General features: G+C 38.2%; 1 protein-coding gene across 1 annotated transcript; it reads right to left on the bottom strand.

Annotated features, from left to right (window-relative positions):
* Positions 1-1,045: 1,045 nt before the first annotated feature.
* On the bottom strand, positions 1,046-26,528 carry LOC147181008 (integrin beta-1-like). The gene is made up of 15 exons (XM_086076628.1): positions 26,136-26,528; positions 15,684-15,750; positions 15,344-15,429; positions 13,108-13,330; positions 12,863-13,033; positions 10,895-11,289; positions 9,397-9,492; positions 9,242-9,331; positions 9,025-9,165; positions 7,879-8,081; positions 6,406-6,644; positions 5,926-6,148; positions 4,901-5,133; positions 4,258-4,424; positions 1,046-2,400 (listed from the first exon to the last, which is right to left on the bottom strand). Exons 2-15 carry the CDS (start codon positions 15,748-15,750, stop codon positions 2,335-2,337), a joined length of 2,400 nt encoding a protein of 799 aa, XP_085932754.1. The 5' UTR covers positions 26,136-26,528; the 3' UTR covers positions 1,046-2,334.
* Positions 26,529-27,023: the final 495 nt, after the last annotated feature.

The raw sequence follows: 27,023 nt of genomic DNA, 5'->3' as shown, positions 1-27,023 counted from the left end.
GATTAGAGATTTCCCTCCTCAAACACACCTGAATTAAATGAGAAGGATCGTTATCAGGTTTCGGTAGAGCTTGCTGATGACCTGATCCTTTGAATCAGGTGTGCTGCAGGAGGGAAACCTCTAGTGTCCAGTAAAACATGCAGGACTACTGCCCTGGAGGACCGGAGTTTGAGACCTGTGTTTTAATTGGTTAATATTTGTGTTTTAGGTGTAAATTTAGCAATGACGTATGAAAATATGGAGCAATACTGTATATTATACAATACTCTATGACAATAATATACAATGTGTACATTGCATGGTAGCAACATTTTTTAAAGGTAATTTTGTAATGTTATGTACATTATGTTAAACACAAAAATTATATATTGAAATTATACCAAGCTGTAGTCACAAAATTAAGCCCTCATTTTATTATAAATGCACATTTATTGAGATTAAATTGTAGGATAACGAGAAAAAAATATATAAAATTTCCCTAAAATATTTTTGGCCTAACTCATGGTAGTAAACCCCTCTTTATTTATATTTGAAATTTTACGTAGGAATTGAAAATTCATCAGTTTTCATACCAGGTTGTTGGGCAATATCGCCCTATGCTGTTGACAAATATTAACGTCACAATACTCTTGTTGCTTTGCGAATGTCATGTGACCAAACTGTGTATGCTGCGATAACTAGGACAACTACAGAGTCATGATGGTTTGAACCCAACTAACTTGCCAAAATTTTGTTCAAAAATTTTGTTGGTCTTTTTCAATCATTTTACTAAATTAATCCAACATCACAACATTAAATGACACAATGACACAGCGTATTTTATTATAAAAATCACGAAACAATATTTTATTACACATAGCAAAAACAGGAGAACAATTATGTTAACTCAAATCAGTTTTAGTTGGACTAATATTTGTTTCTTTATGTTGATCATTTTTGCTTTACGTTAACTGTATAGCAAGCGCAAACACGCACACGCGCACACGCGCACACTCACACAATTATGATAGTCCCAGATATAAATGAAGCACAATGCAACAAAATATAAAGACTGAATTTGAGTTGTTGTTTTTTAATTCAATAAATAATTTTTGAAATACACAAATGCAATTGTGGATAACTTATTTCGAAAAGGCACTTAAAACAACAGATGTAATCAAGTGAAACCTTTCTATCTCCGCACACATGTTTAAAAACAAACATTACCTTAGCCCTGATTTTCACAATACACTTTCTGCTGTCCTTTCTTTGATCAAATGAAGTCAATGAGTAAAAAAACAAAGCAAATACAGACATGGCGTGTTTTTCTATAAATTTGGCAATGCTGTGAAGAAGTTACACACCTGAGTTAGCTTTAGAAATAATAAAACAAGTCCTAAGAAGTTCTGTACACCGACTAATGTTTTTCACGTTCAAACTGATTGTTTCCATCGATCAATCAAATCCAACCGAGTCAAGCACCCTGCATGTTCTATGAATATGGCTTTTTACACAAAATCCAAACACTAGACTACAGAAGCATATTACTGCTACACAAACGTTCAGTATCACGTTCTAATGTAATAAATTCCACATTTTTATGTGATAAATTTCATGTTAAAATGTGATAAGTTTCACATCACAACATGGCATGTTCGACTTCTGCATTCAGCAAAACAAAACAGAGCAATTTCTTCCGGTTCAGGTAATTAGCAGAGTCCTATTTTTCCATCTTATAAAGTCAAGTTACTATCTTTATAATTATGCTGCTCTTGTATAATACTGAAAAAAAATAAGGCCAAGTGTTTCAAAAGATTTAAAAAGACACACATTGGGCTCTGCCGGAAGATATTGCTTCATTTTGTTTTGCCAAATGTGCAAGTCAAACTTATGTTAACGAAAAACTTGTCGCGTTGCAACGTGAAATTTGTCGCGTTAAAATGTAATAGTGGAGTGACTTTTTTTTTGGTGTGGCAGCAATACACTTCCATAGAATTCTCAACTTCCACAAGGGATTACATACTATACGCACTACATGCCACGTTGCACACCTTTTCTTGATCAACATGCCAGAAAAACACTGATGGCTTGACTTAAAAAGAGGCACAGTTAGGCTTATCAGGTACCAAAACAATTTTTTATGGGTCAGTATCAGTACCACACATTTTCATGAAAATAATAAAATGAAAGTCCTTTTTTTTTTCTTAACAAACAAAACTGTACACACTGATGCATAGTAAAATGAGAGCAATAGTGGCGCAAAATAAAAGCGTGACAACACAATAACCCCCCCCTAAGGATCCCCAATTTTCTTTTCCATACAGTGTTTCCTTGGAGACCAAGCCGCTTGCTCCATTATTTACCTTCGTATTTTGGATTGACCACCGTGGTAACAGCACTCTTGTAGATGGGATTCTCACCCTATAGGGGGGAAACAAACAAACGTGTTTTAACAGAGCTCTAGGGTGCACCCATTTTCACAATAATGCAAGCGAACAACATTTTTTCCATCTTTTTTTTTCTTCAAGAATAATGTTTAAAGGTAGGGTCCGAAGCATTTCTCTAAAAAATGAACGCTGGATGAATACAAATTAAATCCATCTCAATCAACACCTCTGAGCTTCTGTTAATGTGTGCTGGTTATTTCATCCTCAATCTCCCCTCTCCCTGCCTGTTTTTGGCTTTTGTTTTTGTTTTGACCTGACCGGGACGCTTCTGGGTGCAGACTCAATAGTTTCCCTCCAGCCAATCACAGAGCGGAGGGCGTGTCACTGTGGGCTGGTGTACAGCTGAAGGGCGCTGATTTGCCGAGGCGAGCTGAACGTATTATTGCGCATGCGCTCAGTGCCAGTCTGTCGACGCCATCGAGGCATACTAAATGATGGAAATGAACAGAAGTCCTTTATTCCTATTCATATGGGTTTTAACTGAAGAACAGGCTCGGGGCTGAAGAGTGACGCAGAATTAAGAGACAAACACAGAATGCTAGGCTGCTAATTTGGCAAAATACGACAGCAAGCTACCAGTGCTGGGCTGAGTTGCTGTCAGAGGCTGGGGGCGTGAACCGTTGAGATCAATTGGAGGAACATCAGTTTAGAATGTTGTGTTTACAAACTGCAACAGTAATACATCAGACTCGACCTTTAAATAAGAAAATAATTCCCTTTCATGTGGCAAAATTTTTCCATTTTATGAAAACAGCATAAAATCACAACCTGACAATTTTACAAAATTAAAGCAGAAATATTAGAAAGAAAAACATTTTTTTTGCTAATTATTTCACAACGCTAATAAATTTGTCAACATTTAAAAAAAGTAAAAACGAGTGAAAAAAAATTCAATCAATCTTATTTCCAAAATTTAACTTGAGAAAAAAGTAATTTTCACAAAAATAATGCAATAATTATAAGAGACAACACCCCCCCCCCCCACAAAACTATTCCTCCAAAAAGATAGAATTAGTATGGAGTCTGTTCAGTATAAGGAGAGTGGGAGTCTCTTTCCCATAAATTTTTAACCGGCATAGGGGAAAAATAATCCCCCAAGTTATAGCTGTCTGTTGATAATTGAATACTCAATTACTACTCAACAAATATTCAATAATTTCAGGGTATGGTTATTTTAAGTCCTTATTGCTGCTAAACAAACCAATACCGCTCAAACTTTTATATATTTTAGAGATTGTGAGAGATTACATTTCATGAAAATTTAGTTGAAGTCACGTGATTTACAAGGTCAATTAAAACAAAAGGTCAAAAAGTTACTGAAATATGCACCAATCCTCTTAACGATTACAAATTTGGAATCCTTGTTTCCCTTTTCAACAATACTTATTTTGTAAATATTGACCCAGCAGTTCCAGGGATATGAGGGTTCAAGGGAAAGCGAACATGCCCCATTTTCCTGAAAACTATTCAAATTCGGCGGGCCGCACCTCCCAAACCCCTGCTTTGATTTACCTACAATTTAAGATGTAATGTTGTGCCAATCATGATGAACAATATCAACAAGTTTAGTTAAAATTTAAATCTAATTGGTTAAAAATATTTTTTTGGGGGGGTTGATTTGGCATGGAACAACCCAAAATTTCACAACATTATAACAAACGTTATTTTTTTATTAATTTTATAAAATAGTGGAAATCCATTCATCCATTTGCATGAAAATTAAGCGGAAATATGACCAAAAGTCATGAAGCTATCATATTATTATTTTTTAATGTATATTCTAAGAATAATGGTTGCATTGTTCGGTTTGTAAGGAAGGCATGTGACTGACCGTGTCCCACTTGGCGTTCATCTTCTCCTTTTCAAACTTGGCGAACTCTCGGCGGTCGTGGATGATCATGAGCAGCTTGAGGATGAGCAGCAGAGCCAATCCGATCAACACGATGCCGGCGACGACTCCGGCTACGATCGGGATGATATCAGGACCCGCTGGGCATTCTGTTTAAAAAAAAAAAAAGAAAAAAAAAAGACGTGTCCAATAGAATAAAAAGAGCTCTGCTTCCAAAGGATAAGTCAACAAGGGCCTTTTTGGTTATTCCTTTTGTGATGTCACCACAGAGAGACACCAGTGATGGTGATTTTTGTCAGTTTTGAATGACATAATAAAAAAGGGGATCTATATTTTTACAAGAATAAAATTGGAATGCAAGGAAATACGTTATATGTTTTTAAAATGGTAATACATAAAAAAATAAATAATAATAATAATCTGAAGAGAGACAAATACCACTTAAAAGACTAATATGTAATTTTTCAAGAACAAGATTAGATGACAGAACTTCTTAATTAAACAACTACTACTGCAATTTATATTCCGTCCACACAGTTTGTGTTACTTGGAAAAGCATGTCAACTAGGGTCCGAATTCTGATGACACAGCACAATGTACAGGTTTAGCACGCCATCTTTAGTACCCAGGATCTCCACGACGTAGACCTCCTTGGTGTCGTTCCTGATGGCGAAGGTGTAGTAGAACCAGCAATCGTTGGCGTCTCTCTCCTTGCAGTGCGTGAGTGGGAAGCTCTGGTCGGTGGGCTGCGGAAGCTTCTCGCGGTCCTTCACTTTGATCAGCACAAAGTCGCTGCAGTCGCGCTCGCACGTGTCCTTCTTCTCGCCTGCTTGGAACGCTCGGCATTGCACACACTCCCTAACAAGAACATCAGAATATTAGGAGAAAAAAATGCAAGTTTAGTAAAAAATAAAGCTGAAGTTCTACAAAAAATAATCACAAGTCACAATTTCACAGAAATATAATTGTATTTGCAGCCCTTGAGTCCTAAAATAAAATCAATAATTTAGCATATTTACAGAAAAAAAAACATTGTAAAAAAAATAAAATAATAAAATTTACTTTTTTGGAGACCAAAGTCCCAACATTTGGATTTAGTAGATTTACAAAAGATTATTTTACATTTTTATAAAAGTAATTCTGCCTTTTACAGTACAAGTAAAACGTATTAAACTAAAGTTTAAACTTATTTATTTATTTAACCTTTATTTAAAAAGGTAAAATGTTTGAGAACTAATTCTCATTTAAATACATGATCTGGACTGTTGAAATAAAAAAATTATAATAAAGCTGAAATTTTTCCCAAAAAAGTGTTAATTTTACGAGACTGAAGTCATTAACAAATTTTTTAGAACATCATATCAGATTTTTTTTTTAATTACAAAAAGTCATAATTTTATGGCACTTGATTCACAATGCAAAAAAAATGCTGCAATAATAAACTCCCCAATAAACTACCCCCCAATTTTATTTTTTTTAAGATTTCAAGAATATAGCTGCAATTCAAAAAGACAAAAGATATGTTGAAATTAAGGATTTTTTTCCCCCCTCATTAAAATAGTGAGTCATTTCCCCAGTCAACCCCCTCCCCCCAATCTCCCGATATTAACTAAAATGTTAACGCTGCTTTGGTTTGTATTTTGTACTGACTTGTGCTCAGCGCAGACCCCGGGGCAGGTGGGGCAGATCTCACAGGTGGGTCCCTGGAACTTGGGGTTGGTGCATTTGCAGACGCCGCACTCGCAGGTTCCGCGGCCATTGCAGATCTGTCCGTTCTTGGCCAGGCAGGTGGACGTGTCCAGGGAGCAGTCGCATGCACTGCCCGTGTAGTTGTCGTCGCACTTGCACACGCGACACTCGCAACGACCGTGGCCTGACAACAAACACACACACAAACGTATACAACCATTCAGCACAAATTTATGTGCAGTACCTCTAATTACAAGTGTGTTAAAGAAAAAACTAATCTTAGTAATAAAGACTTTAAAATAAAATAAAAATTATTAAAATAAATACATACATAAATAAATAGATAAATAAAAGACTTCTAAACCTCAATAAAAAAAAAAACTTTTTTAAAACCACAGTTTGATTCCGCGACTTGAAGAAATGGAAGCTACTCATGCCTACCTCCGCAGAGCTTGTTGTTGGAGCGGTCGCAGTTGAAGTTGTCACACTCGCAGTACTTTCCACTGTAGATTTCAGTTGGGTTGTCTCTCTTCTTGCACTCGCAGGTTCCGCACACGCAGTCACCGTTGTTGCTGCAGATGTCCGTGCCGTTGTCCTTGCGGCAATTAGCATCCAGATCCTCCGTCCGAACCTCGTCCGTGCTGCACTCGCACAGACGTCCGATGCGACCGTCGTTGCATCTGACGAAACAAAATTACCTGAATATTACACTGGTATTCTCGTCAAATTGCATATTTTGAATTGAGAAAGCTTATCAGTATTGCTATATGCTCCATTCATTTATGTTCCTGCTCCATGTGTGCTAGTAAAGTTGTCTGCAGGTGAATAATTATCGTAATATCTGTGCTATTTTCTGTTAGCCGGTCTATGGCGTTTTGCATTATATGTTAGCCTTAAGCTAGCAGACTTTCATTAGATGGAATTATATTTTGCTTGGTTAAGCACTTTGGTGTTGGTTGTACAAACTTTATTATCTTTTATTTTATGTGTCACTTTTAGAGTAAATATCAACTGGGCGTGACAAACAGCTTGAATCAGGTACGCTTCGCCTCTTTGGAGAACAGTGAGCGAGAGAGTCTTCGTTTCCTTCTGATGTGATACAATTTTTGACAGTGAGTGTGTGTGAGAGAAAGAGAGAGAGAGAGAGAGACAGGCCTTAAGGAATACTTTAAAACATATTTTTGAGTTTAAATGTGTTGAAAGCATATGGGAGGAATAAAAGTTTTTTGTATGGGCTCTCAAAGCAGTGGTTTTAAGAGTGGTACAAGTACCATTCGCTCGCTCCCTCTAGTGGTAAGCCAAAGAAGCAATGAATTAAATTATATTTACCACATTTAAAATATGCAAAACAATCAAACACGCTATGTAGTACTTTTTTTAACCTTAAGTACAGTACATTTTTTAAATACAGTATAATTGTTCAGTTTAACTTCTATATGTAACAATACATTTTGAATTGAATTATTAAAAAGAGTTTGTCTTTTTAAACACTTAAGTATGATGTATATTCATTTGTGACAAAACTATTAAGTTATATTGAAATAACATTGCATTATTGTGCAATACATAATTATATTTATTTTATTATTATCATTATTATTATTTTCACTAAAACTGAATTAACAAAGCAATCGTGGTGTTGATGATAGCCAAGCCTGTTGCTAATAACCCCGTAGTGGATCTCTCTTTCTCTCGCAAATGTATTTTTTCCAAAAAGGTCATTGCCGTAAAACGCAATAGTTTTTGCCTTATATCGCAAATGATTACGTTATATTGCAATCTTAATTATTTTCGTTATGTCCCCTAACGGGCTCTGTAGAACACAAAACAGGAGTTCAATGTAATCACCTAGCCCAAGCCCGAATTCACATAAAAAATGTTTGTCTTAAATGCCACAAACACATCGCCACTTACTTGCAGGCGCCACACTCGAAGGTGCCATGGCCTTCGTCGCACTTGTTGCTGTTGGGCTCTCCCTGGGCCGAGCACTGACACTCGCAGATGAAGTTGAGGACCACCTCCACCTCCTCGGTGAAGCCCAACGGTTTGATCTTGATGCTCTCCGGCTTGCCGTGTGATGGGCACTTTTCAGACTCGATGGAGATCTTGAACATCACCTGAAGAACACAAAGACAACATCACACACGGTCCACACACACAGTAATAGCATTAACAGATTTTCTAATCCCCAGCAACTCTTTACATAGGGGCACACATATGAAAAAAAAGAGACAAGTAAAAATGTTTATATGACAGAACAATTACAAGAGAATACAATTTGTGGAGAAATCATGTATCAATATTCAAGGGCCAAGGCTGACCTGAAATGCTGGGGAATTACGGCAACTGTAGAAAATGTGGAATTCTGGGAAAATTGATAATTTCTGGAATGTGGACAGTAATCCCAAATGTCCTGCATTTTGAGAGCATTGTGACCCTCTTAGAATTATGATCTGTCATATTTTGACAAATACATATATACTACCTTAAACATCTCCTCAGGATGCTGGCTAACTGCTCAAATCTTCTGCATCTTTCGTTAAACAAATCACTCAATTCTACCCCTGAAATTAAATTATTACCCAGTTTCAACCCGCCAGTCACATTTGAGATGGACAAGAATAATTCTCTAAAAATGTTACTGGGTAATCTTTCAAAATATTTTCAGTATCATTGTTTGTATGGAATGTATGCATTCGCATGTGTTTCGAATCAATTATCACATGACCTGTTTACTTCCTGGTTGCACCTCGAGAAGAAGATGGTTTCCTCAACTCGTCCCAACATACATAAAACATACCTTTTCACCTGTTTATCCATATTTCTTTTTAAATGTGTATTATTGATTACTTGAAAGGGCTATCAATGACACCTGATTTAGATATTAATACTGTATAATATAATCAATATTTGGTTCTGTTTCTCGTGTTTTATAAAAAATTAAACAGGCAGTTATTTTAGGAGGGTGACGATATATTGGAACGGTTTGAATGAAAAAGAGGTAGAACTGTGGAAATTGCCGTACTAATAAAAAAGTGGATGTTTTTATTTCCTACGAACCTCATCGCCAATGGAGATGTTGGAGCACTTCCGGCCGTTCTCACCAGTCCCTTCCACGCCATTCTTACAGATGGACTTGTAGGTGATGGAGACTCCTTCTGGAAGCCTGCCGTTTTCCAGAATGACTTCAGATGACAAAGACTGCGCAAAGGTAATAAATAATTCAAAAACAGAACAGGATCATTGCTGTAGATGTAAACTCAATTTGTGTGCTCACATTGTAGGCGTCGATGATGAGTTTGATGACGTTGCTGGAGTTGGACGACAGCGTGCCCACGGCCGATTTGGGAATCAGATTTTTCAGCTCCTGTCAACAAAGAAGACTGGGTGACTAAAGGTTACAAACAAATATATGTTGTTGTTAGATGATACCTTGTAAACAGGTTGGAATTCTTCAGTGACTGCAAAGATGGTCTGGATGTTGTGGTCACTCAGTTTCTGCACTAAATGGGCGATGGAGGGGTAGTCCTGACAGGAACAAAAAAATGTTTTAATTGTATGGGCGGGGCAGGCTAAGTCCTCATGTATGTATATTAGGGGTGTTAAAAAAAATCGATTCGGCAATATATCGCGATATTACAGCGCGCAATTCTCGAATCGATTCGATATGCGGCCAAATCGATTTTTAAACATCAATTTTTTTTGTGGGAATATTAAACAAAACGTCTTACTTAGGGTTAGGATTTACACATTAAGCATGGAAGAATGTTATATTAATGAAACATTAAGCCTTAATATTTTATTTCAGTGCTGTTCAGCCATGAAACAGACTGCAACCTGTTTGGTAAATCCAGTGGCTCAGTTATAAACCTGGATTTTCAGATAAATGAATACATTTTCATAAAAATCTTACAGTGTACATGTACAAATTTACTGATTAGTATTTTCTAAATTTGAGTAAAAAAAATAAATTTGCAATGATTTATAGATTCATATCGGGATTAATCGTTATCGAATCGAATTGTGACCTATGAATCGTGATACGAATTGAATCGCCAGGTACTAGGCAATTCACACCCCTAATGTATATATATATACTCCCCTACTCGGAGAGGAAAAACAAAAAGTGTAACAAACCAAAGGTGTCAGTCCGATTAATTACATGTAGTGTAATATTAAGGATATTTCAACCTGGTTTGAAGAAAGCAATTGGTGGAAAAGGCACAATAATTTTCAACTTTTTAGTTCATGGTACATGTAATTATTGAAGCTAAGCCCAAATTTCCCACCAATGGTTGCAGGAACACTTAGCTGTTGATATTTGTCATCTCTAGACTCTACCCAGAGCCCCATTTCTCAAAAGTTCCAGTAATGTTTGGGATCTGCATCAAAACTTCTTGGTTTATGTGGCTCCCCTCTTTTTATCATAATCAGTTTTGTTCATGACTGCAGCTATTGAATATGTTTAGAGTAGTATTCTATTCTATTAATTATCCAATCGCATGTAATAATTTTCCATTATTAAAACAATAACGTGTACATGTGAGGTGCAGGTATTATTTTCATCCTCTTCGGGTTTGCCATCCAAACATTCTACTGTAGTATCTGTGACTGCTGAATGACATGGGTGTCAGCAAGGTGCATCGGCGGCTGTTTCTATCCTTGACCACTTGCAGGTGTGTTAAGTTACATTCAAACCAGTGATGGCCGGCCATATTTAAATGAGCAATATTAGCAATTAACTATTGATTCATTACCTTTTGTCTTGGCGATGCTGTTGTGGTAAAAAATAAAAATTCCTCCAGTTTTGGTAGATATTTTTCTTAGACCTTTTTTGTAATCAAATTACCCAGGCTATTCAAACATCGGTTGCAGCCTAGCTGTATTGTAAAAAATAGGCTCCTGTAAGAACAAGTAAGTGATGTCTTACATAGTAGTGACTCATGGTGTACATGTTGTTCTCCAGGTGACATTTCCCATCATTGGGGAGCACGATACCGCCCAGTTTTCCATCCCCGGCAAAATGGAATCCAGCATCCGTGGAGAAGACGAGGAGGCGAGTGACGTTCCTCCAGCCGATCTGCTCCTCGCACACGGCCACTTGCATGATGGCGTCAAAGCCTCCCTCGGGAGAGTCCAGGTTTCCTGAGATCTGCTGCTGGCTGACCAGCTGGTTGAACTGGTCGCCCTTGTTGGTCAGCTTCAGGACGTTCTTGTAGCTGAAGGGGCTGGTGCAGTTCTGATTGCCCGTGCATGGGTTCTTGTAGCGCGCCGGAGTGGTGCTGATGTATGGCATCACCGTCTTCTCGACGAATGAGCCGAACCCTGCCGGAGGAGACACCATTTTAAGTCATGGTACTTATGGCTACACTGGAACTGAAGCTCAACTTCCACCTAAATTTACTAACATTTTTCTTCAGGTCGTGTCAGGAACTATAGAACAATTTTCAGCTAAAATTCCACCAAGTTTTAGTTGTTGGTACAGGAACAACTGTAAAAGCACATACACTACTCACAAAAAGTTAGGGATATTTAGTTTTCAAGTGAAATTTCAGGACGAGCCTAAAATGCATTCAAACCTTTATAGGTGACCTTCTCTAAGCTTTTGAACGCACATGTCCAACTGTTAAACGTTTCTCTTTCTCCAGACCTGAATCCTATTGAAAACCTTTATGATTAGCAGAGTTGACGTGTAGAGGCTGGAAACTCTGCACCCCAGAACCTCAATGACCTGAGGGCTGCCCTTCAAGAAGAGTGGGATGCCATGTCTCAGCAGACAATGAGTCGACTTGTGAACAGCATGAGATGTTGTCGTCAAGCTGTAATTGATGCTCAAGGGCACATAACGAGTTATTGAGACTTTTTTTTTTTTTTTACTTTTGTTTCAATGAATTATTTGAGATGATGAAATCCCCAGTGCATCCTTCTACTTAAATGTCCTACTTTCATGATATGATATCACTGTAGCGGCAACTTTTTACATTTTCCATACATTTCACCTAAAAGCCAAATATCCCAAATTTTTTGTGAGTAGTGTATTTCTGCCTGTCAAAAACTTTCAACTCTTGGTACGTTTAGTTCCTCAAACTAAAGTAGCATTTTCACCATAATTTGAAGAAATTCTAGTTGTTGGTACTGAAACTACTGTAAAGGTTCATTATTTTTGCTTTACATTTCTGGAAATTTTTGTTTTTGGTACTACTAGAGCTACTATAAAGCCAAATCAGATTTCAGGAACTTGCACTTCCTAGAACTAATAATACGTTTCCACCTAAAATACTAGGTACTTTAAGTTCTGATATTCCCTGGAACTGAAGTACATTTTCCACATAAAATACCAGGAACTTTTAATTCCTGTAGTTCTGGAACCAAAGGTGCATTTCGCACCTAAAATTCCAGGAACTAAAACTGCATTTCACACTTAAAGTTCCAGGACCTTTTAGTTGGTAACATTTGTGGTTCCTGGAAATAAGATCTCTTCCCGCCTAAAGAAACGTCATGTTACTTGTAACTTCTGGAACTAAAGCAGAAGGTGCAAGTCAAAGTTCTAGGGACTAACACCACATTTCCCACCTGTAATCGCAGGAAATTTTACTTGGTATCTATAGGTCCTGAAAATAATGCTGAACTTCTACTGAGAATTATTTCTTCTTGGTAGCCGCAGCACACAGAAGAAAAGTCACAATTTCCACCTAAAGGTCTAGGGACTTTCAGTTGCTGATACCTGTAGTTTCTGGTACTCAAAGGTTTGGTGCTCTAGACCACTACACAAAAGTTCATGGATAAATAACCCCAGAACTAAATGTAGACAATAATTCCTGTGGTCCAAACACACAGTGGTCTTCCAAAAGGTCCTAGTTCCGTGAAAACGTGCCACGAGGAAAGACATTTTCCTCACCAATCCTGAAGTCTGATGTGATGGTCTGCATTTCCCTCATGAGGTCTGTGCCCAGGTTCTTGACGTTGTCCAGATCGTCTTTCATGGAGAAGGACAGGTCCATCAAGTAGTACAGGTCTATGGGATAGTCCTCAGCTCGCTTAAACTTCAGATCAAAAGTCTGTGGCTCGCCTGCGGCGTGAATCATCACAAAATCAGCACACAGGAAATGCCTTTTCAAAATACTATTCCGAAAACAGACATACCTGATCTGAGGGTAAGGGTGAGCTTCTGTGGCTGGATCTGCGTGATCTGCTCAGGTTTGGGCTTGTCAGTCTCGTCCTTCTTGCGGTTGGTGACTGGTTTGTTCTTATTGATCACGATGCTGCCACGAGGGTTCTCGATTTTGGCCACGTTGCACTTCCTGGTCTTCAGAGACTCCAGGTCGTCACAGCGAGCAGACTTGGACTCGCCCACCGAGAGGAAGTCCTGACCGGCCCACAGAAAACAACATCATCGTAAACATTTGTCTGATGAGGATCGGAATAAAACTTGGACATCCAGTTTTAATTCAGATTGTTTTGATTGTTTAAAAAGGGACACGAAACCTCATTTGGTCACTTAAACTAGCCAATATGGACTACTTCCTTTATAAGGCAGTAAAACCAGTTCAGCTCTGCCAGTCAATCAGAAGAACAGTAGGCTATAATAAAGTTCCCGCACATTTGCAATACACTACTCACACAGACCCAACATAAAGACAGTAGACTCTTCTTTCAGAATACTTTTTTTGGTCACCTTTTTCCATTCTTTAATAACTAGCAGTAGTACATGAGTTGGTTTCACCAAAAACACAACTTGAGTCAAAATAGTGTTGTTGTGTCATATAAGGAAGTAGAATCATGTGATCTCTGCAAGCCAATCTGTGAATGATAGTCCATGATGATGAATAATGTCTTATAAAGGATTAATGACAAAATTCAGGCACATACAAGAGTTGAGAATCAAAGAAGCAAACAATTTGGTGCCAATCCAAAGCAAGATTGTTGAGCCTTGGCAGAGGTCTACGTTCTCCCCATCATACATGGCTGACGTGGAAGTGTCAAGGTGCTGGAATTTGTCTTGTGCAGAGTGGCAAGATGGAACTTGTACAAGGACATAGCGCACACTAACTAGCATGTTATAACAAAAACAACTGATAGAACCCACTGATGTTGCAGATTAGACACATTATAATATTTGGTTGTGAAGCAAAAATAAAATCTAAAATGTATTTTGAATATATGTCATTGGCATTTGCTTTTTCTCAAATAGAATTTTCTAAAAGTAAAAATCGAAATCATCAATCCATCCATCCATCTTCCGAACTGCTTATCTTAAAGCATAACAAGCAATAGTTTGCCAGATGTGCACAGTTAAAGTACCACTGATTGTCACACCCACCTAAGTGGGGCGAAATTCGTTCTCCGCATTTGACCCATCCCCTAAGAGAGCGGTGAGCAGCAGCAGGGGCCGCGCTCGGGAATCATTTGGTGATCTAACCCCCCAATTCCAACCCTTAATGCTGAGTGTCAAGCATGGCAGCAATGGGTCCCATTTTTATACTCTTCGATATGACCCGACCGGGGATTGAACCCATAACCTCCCAGTCTCAGGGCGGACACTCTACCACTAGGAGGTGAGAACTCAACATAATGCAAAGAGAACTACACCATGTGCATAAAACAATAACCACGGAGCCTCTGCACGCTTGGGTCTAACAGCTTGATTGAAACATCATGGACCTGGGGTGGGCACACCCGGTCCTCAAGGGCCCGAGTCCTGCAGGTTTTGGATGTTTCCCTTCTCCAACACAGCTGATATATAGTCAGCTCATCAGCAAGCTCTGCATAAGCCTGATAATTGATTGTAATCAGTTTGTGTTGGAAGAGGGAAACCTCCAAAACCTGCAGGACTCCGGCCCTCGAGGACCGAGTTTGCACACCCCTGTCATAGACGTCCAACAAGTACATTTTATGTGATGATGTAAAACTTTAAGCAATGAATATTGGAACACAAGTGGTGAGGCAACATGTCGACACACTACTCTCACGCATATAGGCTTTATCCTCTGCAAAGAAAAACTAATGTAACTCCAGATTACTGAGGAGCTGTGACTGGCTTCATGAACAATATCTATATTAGACTGCCCCCAGGTGGTCACCATAAGGAGCAGCACAAAATCCATTGAGGCAAAAAGTGTGTGTGTGTGTGTGTGCATGTGGGGGGCGGGGGCGGGGGCAATTTTTTTACTACAATACCATGTAGTGCTATTTCCCTCATTAAGTGTTTTTTTTTAGGAAGCTGGAACGGATTAATGTAATTTCCATTCATGTCGACAGGGGAATATGACACAAACTTGACAACGACACAAAATTGAAATGTTTTAGGACCCGAGCAGTTTCTAGTGGAGATGATGACATAGTAGTGTGCTGACCCAATTCTTTCAGTCAAGCAACTGACCTCATCCGTGCACCATCCGCATGACTCGGCCACTTGGATGCACTGACCGCACGACTGAGCGTTGGCCTTGATGCACACGCTTCCCTCTGAAAGAAGAAGAAAAAAACATTAATGTAAAAAGCAGCTGCAAGTAAGTATGGGCGAACCATTTGCGCTCATAAATACTCCACTGTCAAGTCAAACTTTACAACATGCTCCAAGAACAGCAGAAAGACTTTAAAAAACAAGACTATTTCGATGCCGTTTGGCCAAATACTAGTATTGTATATTATATTGTTAAGGTGAGGCGTTATACTGCCACCTATTGTTCCTGAAGTACACTTCTTTTACTGAGTCTTACCTTGTTGCGCTCGGATAAAGGTCAGAAGTGCTAACGTCAACGCTAGCACAATTAGCCGTGGATCCATCTGGGGACAACAGGATAAAAATAAATAAAACATTTGGTTAAATTCACATATATGAACAAAACGTATTGTGGCACATACATTAAGTGGAGCAGTGGAATTTTGACTTGGTGTTCAAACACTTACAGGAAGTGAAAAAGTTTTGGGACAGTGAAGAACATATGAATAGGGACAACACCTTTTGCATCACATTTACTGTGACCATATGTAAAAGTGTTTTAAAAAGTATCCGATTCAGTATATAAAGGCTCATCATGCCTCATTGTCCTCCATTAGCTATGGAGGAAGAACATGACCAAATAAGGACGAAGCACCACCAGCCTGAAGTTTGTTGGCATCATCTACCAGCTCATCAGAACCACCATGATGATGATGAGCCATAATAAAACTAGTAAAATATACGTTTGTGTTCAGACTCAAATGATCATTTGTACTTTTATCCTGGCATTAGTCAACACAAAATTCAGGGAAACAATGACCACAGGAAAAACTAAAGACAGTGTGTACAATGCCCATATTTGGTCAGGCTGAATCCCAGCCATCCCAGTGACACACACTAGCAAAATGGCCTTCCCCGTGGAGCACTAGGCTAACAGCTGTGAGCTAAAACAGGAAACAAAAGGCTGTATGTTGTTTAAAATCATCCTCAATGTTAAATTCACACCTCATATGTACAGACACAAATAAGAAAACTGGTTGCACACTTGCTAAGATGCCTCTAACCATATACATCCTGTGACACCCGGTCATGTGACCAGATTGCCATCAAACAACATTCTCACTGACAGCATGACCACAACATTGACAAAAATTAGATGCTACTTCCTTATTTGCATAATAGTAACATAACTAGTAACAAACTGGCAAAGACATCGCAGCATATAATAGCATTCCCATCATAATGTAAATGAGTGAACAGTATACAACTTTGTTATTTTTTTTAGGAAACATCCAATACTAGCGAAATTGCTGAATTTGGTTTGATAAATAATGGGGATGATCGATACCGCTTTCTTTCAGACCGATATTGTTACTCAACTTGTTACTCGAGTAGTCACCAATACTAGATACAGATACCACTAGTACATATAATTCCCATCCAAAAATGAGATACTTTTAAAGAAAAACTTCCAATATAGTATTTTTCCTTAAAATTGTATGAAATTAAAGGCAATTTTCTATTCCTCTAATTTTTCGTACCTGATTGTAAAATGGCCACCGTTATGAGTACAGATACCTTAAAATAAGGCTGGCATCGGTACTTGCCCATCCCTAATAAATAATGATAAAACGCAAAAATTATTTGACTTAGACTACAAGCTAATATTTAGCTTGATGTAAACAAGACTTTGACAGTCAAACTGGAGGAGGCGGAGTCCCCACACAATGTCATCATATCATAATTCTTCAACATGTATGTATCATGTTTTCATAAAAGGCCGTGTTAGCAACATGTACATTAAACGTAGTAGTGGGCTTAAGCATTTATAAGGGTTACAGGATATTTTTGCTCAAGACTGATTGAAAGTCCACCAAGTGCAGTGTCCCACGTATCTGGCTTCAATCTGCAGCGTGAAACCACAATTCTGGGAGCACCAGCACAACACACCATGTGATCAGGACATTCCTCTACTAACAACCATGTCCAGGCACCTCCGTGGTGGTGATGTCACACACTAGATCTAATTGATCTGACACTTTAAGTAACTGATATCTGAACACAAACAGTGCAGCTGCACATGTAAACAGACAATACAACAATGGTCACAGGCATTTAATCGTAATCCTCTGCAGTTCACCTAGTTGCAGTAGTTGTGAAACTCTTCTTTGTGTCTGCACTGCGGGGCTGTATTATACTGCCCCCCAATGGCCATGTTGCACACACCAGAAGGATTCATAATTAATTAATCATAATCCACAACCTGTTTATTTCTTTATATTCCATTTTGTTATGTTAAAAACTAAATAATTAGGATTTTATAAAGCAAACTATTATAGAGTGGGGAGGGGGTTAATTAATGACATTTCCATTACCAATTATTTGTATTATTTATTATTATTTCCCTATTGATATGGGGATGATTTTAAATACGAGTGTTTTAAGTTACGACACAGTTAGGAAACAAATACAACTTGTAACTCAAGGCACATGTACATTTTTTTATTTGTTGGAAGAATGTAAATAAAGCATTTAAAATGAAACAGAGCATCAAGCAATAAAAACAAGCGCTGTGTGATAACTAGGGATGCACGATAATGCTATTTTCAACCGATACCAATAAAGCAATCATTTAGAAAGTGCCAATGTTGATAACCGATAAGTAAGCCGATAACTGTTTGCAAAATTAACTTGAATACAAATACACTTTCGAGTTCTAATATAAGTCTAACATGTACAAATACATCGAAACATTGTGTAAAGCGCCATGAAGCTGAATTTTAATGATATCTCTGCTTTAAAGACAAGTTACTCATTTTGAGTTTGCCACAAATAAAACAGTCATGTTTTACGACGTCGCGCACATTATGACATCACTAATATGCGACACTGCCATAGGAGAGGGGAGGAGTTGAGGAGTTGGGCACAACTTGAGCCACAACCACAACAGATGGACCAATGCGACAAGTCTATTATTATTATCATCTGGTTTATCTGTATGACGTCAAATTGGTTGATAATTACCGATAATTATTGGCCATCGATATTATCGTGAATTCCTAGTGATAGCACATCAATTAGGTTTTCTATTAATGGAGCCAACCAACATTTTTAATATTATTATTATTATTATTGTTATCTGACAATTTGAGTCAAACAAATAATTACAAAATTTGGACAGCCCGTACAGCGGAGAAACAAACACAAGCATTCAAACAGGAGTGAAAGTTTTTCACAACAACTTGACTCAAAACATCTTGTACAAATGTCTTCTCTTGCATGCTATTTTTTTAATTTCCTGCATCCGTTATTTTTGTTGAAACAATGCAAATGTCCCCATTGTGGGACTAACAAAGGTTATCTTATCTTAAACTGTGTTTCCACTAAGTGGAAGAATTCAGTCTGGGTCATTTCTACTCTCGTGTCAAACAGATCGTCAAGCTAAAAATATATATATACTGTAACTGTAATAATAATAATAATAATAATATTAATAAAATGGCACAGTATCTTGTGAGGACAATGTAAGCAGTAAGCACTGGCAGCATGTAGCAGATGTGTAAGAGAATCATTAAGCCTAGATGTTTTTACACTACCTTGTCTTTGTTAGGCCCTTCCTCTTTGGATTGTTAATTAACTAGCTCCTTTTTGAGAATGTCTGAGGAAGAACACTCACCTACATGACTCACATTTGTACTTGTATCTCACTTTTTTATTACAAACTGATAAATTAACAAGAGAAAGGTGGTGGCCATTATGTTTAATAGGTGAGTGTGTGTTTTCTGTTATGCTTCAAAGCACACCTGCTAAAATTTAGACCAAGTTCAGATACACAACCTGGTAACACTGTTTTTTTTAAACATGCAACAACAAACTACTACGACAAATGTGACTATTTTCGCACCCTACATCCTGTTATGCTTTGCTGATTGTACAGCTTCCTCCTCAGCATTTTGATGGCTGTTAAAGGGGTGTTAGTAGGGGGTCATGTGGTGGTGGTCTCCACAAACAATTTGCCACCCATCCCCCGTCTCGCTTTGCCAGCCGGTCAAACGGACAGCGCACCACCAGCTGCTCAGCTAGTCCACTTTCAGTCCATTAGGGTCCCGCCTTCTTTTCTGGTAAGATGCCCCCCCCCCCCCTAACACCAAACAAACACTCCTAGCCTGACTACACAATTATTCCCCACATCAAAACCACACCCCGGACCAGCTGCAATTCCTCATTCCAGACTACAAGCAGGAGCATCTTAGTTGTGTCAGGACAGGTTGCAGTCAACTCATGACTATCAGAACATTTATATGATTTTCTTTAGGACACATGTAAACACAGTTGAGCTATTATGTAAATAAGAATTGAGACCAAATTAGATGGAAGTTTTCCACGATGGCTAATTAATGAGAAATAAAAACAAACAGCCAATTTGTTTTTGCCTGCGTGTGTTTGTAACATGATGCACAAAGAAGAAGGCCTAACGTGTCCCCAGGTTGTTTTTTATTTTTTATAACAGCTGCATCTTGCATGTCAACATTTTCACAAAAAAACAACTTACGGTCTGTCTTTTAAAGTTTTCATTAGGAAACAAACAGTGAAAAGCAACATTCCAATGGCTCATCTACCTAGGCCGTGCGGCCATTTTGTAACCAAACAAGGCGCCAAGCGCTAAGGGTTAGTGGGTCACATGGAGGAGATCCCAAACCTCCAGATCCAGACCCCCTCTCAGGGATGAGCTCATACATTCCAACCTAACCACCTCCATATTACAGATGCTGTACTGGAATAATGAACTTGGGTTTGCCTTCTGTGGCGCTAGCAGTGTCACGTCACGCGGACGTTTACGCCAAGTTCCATGATGCTCAGCATGGACAAATAGCACATACGTTTGATTATTTTCCAGTGATTACATCACTTTCAACTACCAGATGAAGAAAGTTAAGTGCAATATGAGTGAGACGTCACTATTGGAGCGGTTTAAGGACCAAACCTCAATGCAAAAAGCCAAAATTCCCATAAAATGCATACATACGAAATATGTTTTCAATTGCCTATATTATTCATTTAAACCATAAATAATGTACTCCACATCAAGTCTGTGCTTGCGCCAACCAAGCCAGACAAAAAGCCTTAAATACGTTACAGAAACAAATGAATGTGGTTACATCATCCCAAACTCTTTTCTTACGTCTTACAGCCATGAGTGATGCAATAAATAAAACTGTGAGCTGACTAAGCAGTGTGATCGGCCAAAATGAATCTGTTCAACACAACTGGGGGGAAAAAAAGCTCATAATAATGTGCCAAGTAGTTTTGTTTTTTTTACTCATTTGGTGAAAATAAACATCACAATTTTCTGTCTTAAGGCTGCATAATGTCACACAGCTCTTAGACACGTTAAGTATTAATATATTTGTTCTTAACCTATTTTCAACACTTTAAGTTGGTTAATAATGCTAACAAATAATTTCTATTAGTATCGAAAAAAAGTAATTGACTGGACATAACGACAAACACATTTAAAAAATTGTGTATCTATTTTGAACAACTGGTTAAAAATAATTTTTAAATGAGAATGAATTGTGTTATAATATCATATCGCTGGCATCTGCAGAATCCTCACCATCTCCAAAAACATAACTTTTCAGGAAAACAAAAACTACCGCACATTTGTTAAGTGTCTTTTCGGTTTGTCAAAGAGAGCGAGCTACTTTAAACACTAAAGAATGGTAAATAGTGTAAAAGTAAGAGAACCACATGGGACTTGGGGACTGACTAACAGTATGAATTTGTCCAAAAAAAAAAAAATAACATTGGGTAAATTAGGTCTGCTCAACAGTGAGGATATTTTACATATAGGCCTATGTAATTTAATTTATGGAATAATTCATTAAGTACAAACTAAAGCTTCAAATAAGAATTAAAACTTCCATGTTTCCCCCCCTAAATTAAACATTTCCTTTTCAGCGTAATTCCAACAGCTTCTGAATGGTTTTGCACACGGGAGGCGACGTAACGACGTTGCTTGCTCTCAATTCATTTCCTATGGAAGCAGGGCGACAAGGCGAAAATGGCCTCCCCCCCTCTCCCTCGGCGAAACGCGACATTTGTGCTTGTGAAAATTTGCGCTCGTAGGCCCGCGACGCAATACTAGAAAAATACACACATGCAAACACACACTCTTTAGACAGATGCACTATGCAAACGCTTTTCTTTTTCGCAGTAGTTTTAAATGGCTTACCTTAACTGAAATTCTGCGTCACATTGGAGCCAAAAGTAGAATCCTGATCGTTTACTGTGCATTTTGCTGCTCTAAATAGTAAAGAAGTCATACTACACTATAACTTACACAAGACTTCGGAATACTTCTTCTACTACCATTTGATGGTTGTCAAATACTTTTGGTTCATTAGCGCCCCCTTCTTTAGCATAGATAGCTATGGCTATGAAGAAGGCCACTGGCGGTAATGCATGACTTCTTCTTCTTCTTTCTTATCGCGGTTGGCAGGTGCATTTCCAAGTCTTCCAAATAAAAGTAAAATTAGTCCTGCATGAAATCCTTAACTGAATTGAAAATCAATGTGAATCGCGAATCGAATCGGGCCCTTCTGAATCAAATCGATTTTGGAAATCTGAATCGATACCCAGCCCGAGTCGCTTGTCTCCTCCCGCGTGTCGAGCCCATGAAAGCAGAGAAGCGGAGATTTACGTCGATACCACGTGGCACATACATTACGTCAGTTGGCAGAATGTCACGTGTGGAGGACGAGGAAGTCGTGTATCATAGAGTGACTTCATATCACTGTAACTCCGGAACCGTTTGTGCTAGCAACGTAATTCCAACGGATTCTGAGAGCGGAGTTTTGCATCAATACCACATACGTTACAGTAGCCATTTCTATATGATACAACAGATTAGGGCTGGGCGATATGGCCCAAAAATAAAATCTCGATTTTTGCAGACATTCAGGACGATTACGATTTTAATCTAATAAAGCCAACAAACGTTGATTTAAAGGTTTCATTTATTTAAAAATAATTCCTGTGCAAAATGTACACTGTACAAATGTATACTGATTTTAAATTAGTTTGAACATAAACTTAACTTTCATAGTTTTTTTTCCTTAAATGCCACAATGAAGTAGTTGGTAGCTATTAGGGGTGGGAATCTTTGAATGTCTCACGATTCGATTCCGATTTTGGGGTCTGCGATTCAGAATCGATTTTCGATTCAAAATGATTTGATTGACAATGATTTTTGCTTCAATCTATCGATCTACTCCAGTCTGACTCGCTAATGCTAATTACACTTTTATCACTCAAAAGAATGACTCGACGCTGGAATTGTTTTTTTTATTGGAATAACTTGATCGTGACTTTTTCCTTCTACTCTCTAATGTGGCTACAACTTAACAGTGTATTAGACCGCATGGAACCACACTGCCCCTAAGTGGCCAAATCAGGTATAACATGAACAGCGCTCCCAATAAAAGGCACACAAAGAAAAAGGCAAAACAATATAAAATAATTTAAATAAAATTTATTTGGGGACAATAAAATCGATTCTGAATTGTACTAGATGAGAATGGCGATTTTTATGAGAATCTGTTTTTTGACACACCCCTAGTAGCTTTTGTAAACATGTCTTGTAAACCACCCATCCAGCATTCTGCCACTTGTGCAAAAATAAAACTTACAAAAACATTTGTAATGTAACACAACATAAGAACTACAGCTTTTAATAATCCAAAAGCCAAAATACGATTTCACGATTTAGCAAATTTTCAACGATTTTGATTTTTTAAATGCCGATGTATCGAAATTAATTCGATTTATTGCCCAGCCCTGCGACAGATTTTCATGTGTGGAGGAGGGGAAAGCAGTGTGTCATAGAGGAGAGTGACGCAGGAGACAGGAGATGGCGCATGTTTTTCCAAATCTCCGTAACTCTGGAACCATTTGCGCTTGCAACAAATTCTGAAAGCGGAGGAGCGGAGCTTTGCGTTGAGACAGAGAGAGAAAAAAAACCCATAAAAACTGCTATGGTGATAGGATTAAAAAGGTTAATCACAGCGACAAATACTATTACTTGAAATGAATACCAAACTGGCGCTCCCCTTTAGAGATTCCCCCCTTTGTTGTTTAACTTTTATGACTTCTCAAGAACAAGTCGTCATCCATGACTCAAAGATGACAACTAGGTGAGGGGTGGGGGGAGGGGGAGGAGGAGGAAGACGGAGCATGAAGTGGTCTTGGATTGTGTAACACAGAATGACCCCCATGGACTCTTTATACGCCGCCTAAAAAGTGTTTAAGGCGTAGCTCAGGAAGTGACTCACTATCCCCTCATGTCTCCACTCAACAGGACAAATCCTTCACATTTTCTGCAACCTTAACTTTTAAATATGTTATTTTCTATTTGTTGCTAGACAACATGAACAATACAACATGGAAAAAAACAGGCCCGACGAGTCCCGACTTGTCAGGGAAGACCACGATGTCTGCAGTCCCGTCTGGCCAGAAGATTTTGGTTAACCAGCAGAAAGCGAGCCAAGACCTCCATGTGGACCACTCGGCTTGATACACACAATAAAACAGAACCGCACTGCGGTCTCCCGGGAGACGTTGAAAGCATGCTTTGTCGCATGCATTGTGAACAAAAGGAAGTTAAAAAGACATGCGTAAAAGTGTATTGACAAACTACAGGCTGGCCAGACTAAATGGAGGCAGCCTGTGTCATTGCATCTTTTCTTAGTTTCTTCTTCGGACGACTTAATCTTCAAATCTGTATTCAAACTGATCACAAATAGAACCGTAATTATTCAAAATCCTGAGAAATAACACAAATAAACACGACATTAGTGTGGACTTGGAATGCTAATATGAAAAATAACGCATAAATCAGAGAGTCAAAACTAAAGATTTTTATTTCATGTGTAGGTTTCTCGTTTTTTTTCAGAATGGCACGCATTTGCAGCAAAACAGGAGTCGTAGAAATCAGTGTCCGACCAAAATATGACTAATCTTAGTGTTTCATACATTTGTAGAATCACAATGCTAATGCTAAAAATTATGATACAGTTAAGCTACAAAGTAAAGTGAAAACTAACACTTCAGGTGTTCACACTGTAACTGGCAAACAAAGCAAAGATCATTTCAGGCTTTGTACAAGAGCTCTGAATGTGAATGCTTATGCTACAACAAACAATAAAAACATGATTCAGTTAAAAAAAAAGTTATAAGAAAAATGTGGTTTCTTCTTTTAAAAAAAGCACATCTACCTACACTAAAAAAAGTAAAACTACTACTTTTTTTAATCACAAAAACTTAACAAAATATAAATATTTCCCGTGTAAAATAAACATCTTCCTCCAGAAAAGACTATTTCTTCAAGACATATTTTAAAGTTGCAATATGGAACTTTCCCCCCCAAATTAACTTAACAATAAGCTTTTTATTTTTATTTGACCATTTATGAGCGAAATGCCTTCTAATAAGTAGATTAACACCTTAGCTGTTCACAATGGGTACTCTTGCAAGCCTTTGGCCAATAGTTTTCAGACTGGATTCGGGTTAGAATTTCCCGCGCCCCGTCTGCGGATGTGACGTAATGTGCGTGGTGTGCACGTGAAGAACGGTATGTGCCGTTTCATTTTTGGCAGTAGCGATTCAAAATGGAATATTCTACGTTCAGTAGCTTTAAATAAAAATATATACAATTTTAATCTGGTAAAGTAGGCACTTTTTAGAAAGAACTTAATACGAATAAGAACTTATTAAATACTTTTTTAATAATACAAAAAACTATACTTTTTGTGTAGTTCTTCACTTTTTCTTCTTGAATTATTTTTATTTATTTTTTTACAAGCACCACGCTCATATCAGCTAGCATCAAAGCATTAACATTTTTTTTTTTTTTACGGCAGTGGATATTTTGCCGTGGCCGACAACTCTCCAGTCCTGCTAGCGATATTTTGCCTCGAACGGCTCTAAAGGGGTAGATACCATGGACTTCCGTAAGTCATACACCTACGCTGTTTCCGGTTACTGTTGTGACATATAGGAATACAGTGGTCTTAGTCCTGTTACCACGTCTCCTCTAGCCTCACGATCCACAAAGTGACGGCGAACTAACATTACATGCAGTATATCTGGTTGCGACCCGTTATATTTATTTTTTTAATGCATTTTTTTATAAATTTTCTTGAAAACATCTTGGGTGGCCGCCAGTTTATTTGGATGGCCCACCCAAGTATTAACATGGTATGGGAAACACTGGTATACATGTGCATTTTACACACACTTTAATGGAAGATTCCCATAAACCACGTGCAAATATACAACGGTATTAAAAAAACGAAAAATGTAATAGAGAGAGCCAATTAGAATGAAATGACTTTTAAACAAGCAAGTGAGTGAAGAATAAGAGGTAGCAAATCTGTTAGCAATTTACTCGGTGAACAAATAAGAGGTGTTTGCTCTGCACAGTGGCCTACTTTCTATTCAAATGTACTCACATTCTTTCGAGGACCAGATTAAACCAACACAACATTTTTCACTTTAAAAAAAGGGATCCGTAAGGTTATAAAAGTATATTTTCTGTCACATGTTCATCCACAGCCTGAATTAGTCGCCCGAAGGCACACATTCCATCTTTTGTCGTCGAACAATGGCAAGACGAACTTTGAAAGGTGAAGAAAGTGTGTAAAAATAATGTATTACTAATAAAACTTACCTTGTTCTGATACTTAGCTCCCGTAGACTCACAATGACATTTATTATTCCACGAGAATGTCTTATTTAGTCCAAAAACAGAAGCGAAATGAAAGAATAGTAGCGGGGCGACGGCTAGCTTTAAAAAAAAAAAAAATGCCAGCCTTCACTTGATTTCCTTCTCTGACTCGGACAACTTTGCCACAGCGTTGGGGGACTTTTTGTCTTGTCCTCCCACTAATACTGACTCATCGTAAGTTACAAAATAGACTAGCGGGGAAGCGTCTTTATCGGCTGGTCCGACATAGACACTGCTGATCCTTTTTTTTCCTGGGAAGTGGGAACAACTTCGTTTTTTGTTTTTTTTTATGAGGTGCCCCACCGTTGAACTGAACAAACCTCTTCTTCTTCTTCTTCTTGAGCGACACACCCCGCTACAACGGCGGCACATAGCGGCAACTGCAACAAACACACCTGAGGAAGCAAGTACCACTGCTTCGATACGTCTGAGCTGTCGCCATATTGCTGCAGGCAAAGTCGTCCTGTCAAGCAGTGAAAGTCGACCTAACAACGTGTTTTCTAAACAGTATTTTATGAAGTAAAATTTGAGGATTACTTTTTATAAAATTGTAATACGTTATTCTTTGAAAAGTATAAGTCAGACTGGCCTCCTCAAGAGTCTAATGATCCAGGGACAGTGCTACACTGGGACTAGGCGGTGCTTTAGCCCCCTCAGAAATTGTGTTTTTTAAATATTGCGCACAAGTAATACACTTTTTTCTAAACGAAAACTAATACTAAAACTAAACTAAAACTAAGCATTTTTGAAATAACTAAAACTAATAAAAACTAACATAGCTGCCCAGAAAACGAATTAAAACTAACAAAATTTATAACTCAAAACCAAATA

Source organism: Leptonotus elevatus, chromosome 1, assembly GCF_054856555.1.
Source record: "Leptonotus elevatus isolate MCC_2025b chromosome 1, RoL_Lele_1.0, whole genome shotgun sequence".
Classification (NCBI taxonomy): domain Eukaryota; kingdom Metazoa; phylum Chordata; class Actinopteri; order Syngnathiformes; family Syngnathidae; genus Leptonotus; species Leptonotus elevatus.
Note: the sequence above shows the minus strand (reverse complement) of the source record. Positions and strands in the feature narration are given on the sequence as shown.